Here is an 8,233-nt window from a genome sequence, read left to right on the forward strand (position 1 = left end):
CCTGACAATTTGTAATTGCTTATTTGTGAGTCAAGGATCCAGTTTGGACGGCCACTGCCGAAACAATTAGGTAAGACCATAAAGTCTGAAGTTTTTTTAATGGGGTTGATTATTTAAGACTGGTAAAAGGCATAGTGATTAATCATGTGCCATCAAATTGTTGTTGTCTCTTAGAACTTACATAAATAGAACAGATTATCATGGAGAAAAATCTAACTGCAATTTCAGGTTTTTCAACTATGTATTCGTCATCATTATAACTGAGTCCATTCTCCTCCATGCAGATCTTTTCTCTCTTTTCTTCCACCTGTCTCAGCATTAGAGCCTTCTCTAGAGAGCTAGGTATTCACATAATGTATCCAAAGCAGGATAATTTGAGCCTGGTTATTGTTTCTCAAATGAACACTCTAGTTTGATAATCAATGTTGTCAAATGTTTGATACAATTCTTCATTGTTTTTTTCACTATGCAAAGTATTCTCAGGAGTTTTCTCCAACCCCCAAGTTCAGAAATGTCAATACTTTTCCTATTCTGCTTCCAAAAAGTCCAACTTTCACTTCCATAGAGTGTCACAGAGAATGCCATAGCTTGCATAATTCTGATCTTTGTAGATATAAGCTTTCATGGTTGCCCTGCCAAGAGCTAGTCTAAATTTCTTGAGGAATAGAGATAATTAGGTATAGTTTAAAGACACTGATACAACTAGATAAATTTCACCTTTGCTGCTTTATAAACCAGCTCTAACAAAAGAACAGTAAGACTGATCTGTATAGCTTTATCCTATTTTATACATTTTTTAAATCTATATGTGCAGTTTTCTTGGCAAAGTTTTCAGAAGTGACTTGATCTTACCTCCTTCCTGGGCCTGAGATACAGTGATTGGTTCAAGCTGGTTTTGTGCCTAAGGCAGAACTAGAACTCACAGATTCCCTGTACCTAATCTGATGTCATAAACATTACATCAAACTGGCTCTGTATTATAGATGATAGATTAGAAGAAACTAGAACACTTAATTACAGAAAATCCTGTTTCTTTGGCCTTTTTGCACATTTTTACCTTAAACAAAATGAAATAATTAGGATAAACTGAAGTTAAAAGTAGCAATCCTAATTGCCCTGCTATAATTCCATTGTTCCATAGAAGAAGATAGAATCCACCTGAATCTCATTTAGAACTTCAGTCTACATCCTTGCTGAAGTTAATCTTAAAAGAGTTTAAACTGTTGAAATTGTTTCCTGTTTGTTCTGTCCCGTGATTCTAATAAATATGCAGACACAGGCTGCCATGACTAATTACAGAGATAAAACCACCCCTTGACTAGGAGCCTAGAACACTATCTTCAAGAAACCAAGATTAGATTTAGGGAATGCTTTCTCAACGGCTAGTAAAATGGACTGTTGTTTCCTGCAAAGATTCCCCTCCCGTCACTCCACCTATAAACTCTTTGGGAGGGGGCACAACCTTAGCCAGCTGTCCCTACTTCCTTCTATGATGTCTTCTCCACAGCTGTTCCTTTCTCCTCTCAGCTCTATGCACACGCACATCAGGGACAACCTCCCTCTGTTCCTCTTCACTGCTCCCTGATTCAGATGCCACCTGGTGGCCAACAGTCCTCTCTAGTTCCTGCTCTGACTCCAAACACCCACCAGAGTCTTCCTCATCCTCCAGAGCAGTCCCACAATGGTCTGAGCTGTCAGAGTCCACCAACAGCTCAGCCGGCCGCTGCTGGGTCACAACACTGTTAAAGAAGTTTCTTGTTTAAATTGGTGGATGTGAAGAAAAGACAGCTTCCTTGCAAAGTTTCCGTCAGAAGATAGCAACCCTGTCTACATGACATAGATGAAAATACCTCCCACACTCCCTGTTGCTATCAGTATTAATTTTATCCTGATGAATAATTTACATTGAAAAATAGATTAGGAGTGGAGAGAACACTTCTGTAACTTTTGCTAGCTCCCTCTCAATGAAGTTGGATATGTTAGCTTTTTTTTTTTTGCACCCACATCAATTAATTAAGATGAATTTTTGATGCAAAAGGATCGGCAAACTATTCTACTCCACAGAAATTGAATCCATCCTCTCTCTGGATATTTAAGTTGTATTTTTAAAATCTGAGGTTATCCTGTTTAAATGGTACAAATTTGAAAAATGAAATTACATTTGGGAAAGCAGAATTACCATTCGCCCCCTGTTGTTACACCTGTGTTTTTCAGCGGTTTTAAGGTGTCACAGACTTCCTTGTACTCCAAAGCACCTTTTGAAGATCAACTCTGAAGAGCGTTGCTATTAATTACTGATATCAGATAGGTCTGAGAAGAAAACGTAAATTGGATAGTGCTATATCCTCTTTCTGCAAGTTCACAATTAGAAACATTAAAAAAGCATCATCATGCGGGCTTGATAGGAATGTGATGTAAAATTAAATTTTTAAAAAATTGTCTTCAAATTGAAGCCATAAGCACATGCTTTTTTGTGCATATATCTGTGTAGGTCTGAATGTTACATCTCTAATTTAATTGGCATTGCTTTCCACAAATACTTCTCACAGAATAATTAGTATTGGTTTTAACAGCTAATACTGTTGCTTCAATTATCTTTCATAAATGTTTTATTAAGTGTCCCTTGATTTTTAAATAGTTTGATGCTTTAAGGATTCTGCTGAAATGAAAAGGAAATAAATACATAATTTTTATGTGTGTTTGTTTTTGCAGGGAATATTCTCCTGTCTTTATGGGAAAAAGCTATGTCCACTGAAAAAGGAAGACGTTTTGGCCGAAGTCTTATTGAAAAGGTCTTTTCTACCCCTTTGTGAAATAGCTTGGCTAACTGCCCAATGCTGTACCACTTTGTGGATTCCCCTGACTAAGTTTGGATTAGGTACCTTGGCTTCACATTCGTGAGCCATTGAAGATATTGAAGGGATATCATGTTGACCTCTCCTTGCACTAAAATCCTGACTGGCCTAAAGTGTCTTCAGACTCTGGAATTCTCAGTCACAATCTTTGAAGAAAGGCCAAAGAAAGCTACAGCTATACAACTGTTTTACGCTTAGTAGTTATGGGGTGATGGTGAGATTCCCTTGCGTTGGATGCAGCCTTGGAGCTTTCACTCAAGTTTTCACTTAAGGCAGGTTTCCTTTGCAGTGAAGGGCCAAGATACATATCTCTTATACTTTATTGCCTTCTGTTTGGAACTTTACCATTGTCATGAATACATTTAAAAAAGTAAATAAAGATATAAATCTAACTGCATTATGGTATTTATGTATTTATTTACTTCTTTGCATACAAGCCTAATATAATGGAAAACATAATATATAAGCAATGTATATATATACACACACGCACACACACATACTTCACATACTATATCCATCTTGTACAAGATCTATCTTGCAAAAGGAATAAAAAAATACTTCAGACTCTCCAAATCCTATCAGCATGCTGGAAAATCCATATCTTACCCTGATCATATCTGACAGTGGGGGGGGGGCAGGGAAGTGACCATATTCCATTGTCCCTTCAGATGATATTCTTTGATAGTACAACTGTCAAAGCACATGCTCAGCCCTGCATAAGGATATGTGAAAGATGTTGGAAACAAAACCAGTCTGAACTTGAACGTAATTTTTACTGTCGTTGGTAAATATGCAAGAAAGCTAAGAAGCATTGGGATCACTAATATATTTTAGTTCAAAATGTTTTACATCACAGTCTCGTGACTGTGGAATGCTTAACTGCTTATAAAGGTAAGCTGGTTGGCAGTGTTCAAAGTCTGATCATGTGACTCCAGGTGGAGGGTATGCATCTATTACAGTGGTGAGTTTCAAAATTTTTTACAACTGGTACGGTGGGCATGGTTAGGTGGGGGTGGGGCATGTGACTGAGTGGGCGTGGCCAACTTGACATCATTGATGCACACTAAGTCACATGACCCCCCCCTCCCCACCAAGTTTGGCCAACTGAAACAGTAGTAAAATGTTTTGACAAAGTGGGGGGTGCCAGGCCGGGGGTCTTTGCTGTCTCCAGGATGGTGCAGGGGCTCTTGAAGTGGCAGCTGTGGCCAATGGGCTCTCTCTGTTTGGGAGATAGAGCCCAGGGAGGAACATAACGGCCGTTCAGGTGGTACTGCCTGCCATCCTTTGGAGGCAACTTGCCAGGCAACCTACAAGGCGGACATGTGCCCCACCTCCACCCCGATGCCCAACACCTTCCACTCACACCCACAGCGACAGCAACCGCTACTCCCTGCCGCTGAACACCTGACCTCCACCTTCAGAGGTAACAGAGGCAACTGTTCCTCTTAGTGCAGCGGCTGTGCTCAAAGTCTCTCTCCACCCCACCACTACCTAGCCAAGCGCACCACAGCAAGAGGAGCGCTTGCCTCCTTTGCCTCCAAAGGCGGAGGGCAGGTGCACAGCAGCAGGGAGCAGCAGGTGGTGCTGCTCCAGGTGCAAGATGGACCCAATGGAGATAAGTGTTCCTCTTGGTGTGGCAGCTGTTCTTGCCCGCTTCAGCCTGAAGTCTTGCCCCCCCACCTCCTCCACCCAGGGAAAACCTTGCACGGTAAATATTTCTAATTGCTCACAGCCAAGCTGTGGCCAAGGGGCGGATGCATCTCCCAGCCATGTGTGGTCTCAGGAATCGAGGTAGGGGGTGCGAGGAAAAGGGGATCCCACCTACCTCCCAACCACCTTCAAATTTGCCCAAATATCTTACTCGAGTCTGGTAGCTCCACTGCTTCTCTCTCTCGGTCACTCTATGCAGGGAAACATTTTGCACAGTAAAAAAAAAAACTTCACGAGTGCGAGCAATTAGCAATCTTTACCATGCAAGGTTAAGAGGGGTTTTAGGAGGAAAGGCTGTGGCACTGCTTCCCGCTGGCAAAGAAACAGAGTGAGAGGCAGGGAAGCTGCCAGTGGGTGGGTGGGTGGCAGCCCCTCACATGGGGAGTGGGCCAAGGCCAAGCCCGGTTACACCACTGCAGAGCCCATGGCTTGGGCACTGCTGCTTCATCTTGGGGAAGACCAGTTCATCGCTGGATGCTTTCGTTCCTCTGTGGGAGAAGAAAGAAAGTGAACGGCGGTTCTGCGGTGGTGCTCTGGGAGGGCAGGCGGATCTCTGCAGCTAGCCAGGGAGGGAGGGTGTTGAGAGCGGTGGCGGCAGCGGTGGCAGTGGTGGCAGCAGTGGCGGCAGTGCATAGAGGCGACGGGCAAGGTGGGCAAGGCGGCCTCGGCAGGTCTGTTGCCTCTCTGCCCATGCCATGTCCTGCTCCGGCTGGCCGCATGAATACAAATGCAGCACAAAGATGAAGTGCCACCACCCAGGCCGAACGGAAAATGCCACAGGCTTTGCGGTGATGTAGCTAGGCTTGATCCAGGCCAAAGGGAAAGTGCCGCCTGGCTTGCTCCCTGCATGAGGGTCTGCCGCCCACCTGCCTGTCAGCAGCTTCCACGCCTCTCACTCTGCTTCTTCAGAGGTGGGAAGCAGCACCACGGCCCACTCTCCCTTCCCCGGAGCCCTGCGGAGCCGGCATGGGAAAGATGTTGGCCTGGGTGGAAGGCAGCCTTTTCTGCAGCATCCCCCTCCATTATTTGTAGGCGGGGACGGGCTTTGCATTTGCAGAAGCGGGGTGGCTGCATGTGCAGCACTCCAAGATGTCCACTTGCATGGAGGAAAGCATTTTCAGGCCGAGAAGCAGCAGCTGAGAGAGTGCACACAGACCTCCTGAGCTGCGGGAAGAGGCTACCAGCGATGCTGTCAGAGCGAAGACATTGCGAGCGGAGAAGCCTTAGCCCCCTCAGGAGCTTCCAAGTGCTTGCCGCCCCTCTGACACCCACCGAGCCTCCTCCCATTACAGACGATCATGGAGGAAAGCATTTTCAGGTGGAGGATCCCCTCCCTGATTCCAAAATCGTGCATGTGGAAGGAGCTGCCAAGTAAAAGCTCTTTCCTCCCTGATCCTCACATCTGCGGTGGGAGGAGGCTCGGCGGATGTCAGAGGGCTGGCGAGCACTTGGCGACTCCTGAGGGGGCCAAGGCTTCTCCGCTCGCAGTGTCTTCGCCCTGAGAGCATCGCTGGCAGCTGCTTCCCACAGCTCAGGAGGTCTGCGTGCACTCTCTCCGCTACTGCTTTTCGGCCTAAAAACGCTATCTTCCACGATCCTCATGTTTCAGGTCGAGCAGCATCAGCAGGAAGAGCGCGAGAGTAGAGTTGCTCTTTTCTTCCATGGGGCAGAAGGAGAGTCCTCCGCTCCCGCTTCATTCTCTTTGACAGCCGTATGATTTCTAATGAGATACAGAGAAATCCACGTGTTAGAAAGGGAGAAAAGGCAGTCCCTAGCAGTAGCTTGCCCTGCCCACCCACTTCCAACAGCTGTGCTCTCCGCTCCGGCAAAGGAAGTGGGTGGGCGGGTCAAGCATGGTGCAAGCAGATAGGGTGAGAGATCAAGTGAGCGGCAACTGGGTGAGTGGGGAGAGCAAGCGGGGAGCAGGCCAGGCGGAGGGACCGTTCCAACCAGTACAGGCATACCATACCGTACCAGCTGAAATCCACCTCTGATCCATTAGAACACCAGAATCAGATTATAAGTAATTTTGAGAGGTCCACTGGAACTTTGATTGGACATTGAGCCAATAACCTATATCAAATAGCTAATAACAATTTTGAATTGTAGCAAATACAGTAACAGTAGCAGGTAAATTCTACATTATCCCAATTTAAATCCTCCATTAGTCTAGCCAGTCTATGTACCATATTTTTCGGAGTAATAGACACGTCTTAGTTTTTGGGGGGAAAACAGGAAAACAAAATTCTGCCTACCAGGTACTCATCTGGCTAGCAGTCTGGTAAGCTTCAGCACATACAGCAGGTTTGCTAGTTGTGAGTGTGCACACTTTTTATCCCCTGGACTATGTATTCCAAGTGAGGCCACACTGATTAACAATCACTTGCAATCATTACAAACAATCATTATTGAAGGCAAGTGAGAAGTCTATTTGGACCAAAGAAGATTCCACTTTCCTATCTAAACTCTGAGATAATCAACCAGCATGATCAATGCTATTTTTATTCTGGAAACTTAGAGAAATAATACTAGCAAATTATCTGCTTCACAGAAAAAATTGAAGGGCATATTTAAATGAGAAAATTCAAAGAAGATAGCCACAATTTGCAAAATAATGTATTGCATAGGAGAGAAGAAGATTTTCAGTTCCTTGAGAAATTGTTTGTCTCTACTCTTCCAAACCTCATTTAGATGTAGTGGGATCTTCCGATCTCCTTGTTTTCCCTGCTTTTCTCATTGCTGCTCCCTCGGAAAATCAGCTGTGCTTTAGAAACTTTTTTCAGCTCTAATGAGGTGCTACTGTTGGAGGGAGCAGCAATGATAAAAGCAGGCAAAGCAAGGAAGATGGCTTCACTCGTTAGCACCTCATTAGGGCTGAAAAAAGCTTTGAAAAAGCTGCATTCAGAATATAAGAGGCACCCAAATTTTCAGGCTCTTTTAGGAGGGAAAAAGTGATTGTGGGCCCTATTTTTGTCAAAGTAGTAGCAATGTGCTCTGAAATTAGGGAAGTTCTCAGTCCTTCTCTTGTCCCTTTCAGTCAGGATTCAGATCTGGGTATGAGATGGAAGCAGAATTTGTCACACCTTTAGATGATCTCTGATGAGAGTGATATGGAGGTTGTCCATCCACCCTTGCCCTACTGGTCCTCTACAGTTTTCAATACTATCTGTGTCATGCTAGTACATCTCCTTTCTCCAAGATTGTTTCCAGTTTGTGGTAATTGAGAAGGAGAGATTCTGTCCTTAGCCCCTACTATCTAGAATGCCACAGTTTGGTGCTCTCTTCACTCTTTTCCACTCCTATTCAATATTTACATGAGGCCATTAGGTGAGACTATCTAGTGTCATCTAGTGTCATGCAGTGAGATATTATCAACATGGGGATGAAACACATCTCTGCCTCTGGCAAATTAAGGAATGCTATAGATGTCTCCTCCAAATGTCTGGAGGCTGTGAGGGTGTGGATGGGGAAAAAGAGGCTACAGATGAACTCTGGCAAGACTGAGTGGCTTTGGGTTTTGGAGCCTACCATTTTTAGGACTATGTCATTTTTGGTACTGGATGAGATTGCACTACCCAAACAAATGCATAACTTTGAGTCCTCCTGGACTTGTGATTCCCGCACAAATAGCAAGTAGCCAGTGTTGATTAGGATATTGGTGTTTC

General features: G+C 44.6%; 1 protein-coding gene across 2 annotated transcripts in view; it reads left to right on the forward strand.

Moving 5' to 3' along the window:
• LOC309386307 (protein LEG1 homolog) overlaps positions 1 to 8,233 on the forward strand; it is a 43,951-nt gene that overhangs the window by 9,651 nt on the left and 26,067 nt on the right. The window contains exon 6 of one of the 2 annotated variants that reach the window (XM_081941538.1): positions 2,713 to 3,252. The exons of the other annotated variant lie outside the window; for it this stretch is intronic. Within the exon in view, the coding sequence (XP_081797664.1) occupies positions 2,713 to 2,813 (101 nt within the window). The 3' untranslated portion in view covers positions 2,814 to 3,252. Of the gene's footprint in view, positions 1 to 2,712; positions 3,253 to 8,233 lie in introns of those variants that run through there. 2 annotated transcript variants of the gene reach the window in all.

This window comes from Natrix helvetica, assembly GCF_964273705.1.
Source record: "Natrix helvetica genome assembly, chromosome: 2".
Classification (NCBI taxonomy): Eukaryota; Metazoa; Chordata; class Lepidosauria; order Squamata; family Natricidae; genus Natrix; species Natrix helvetica.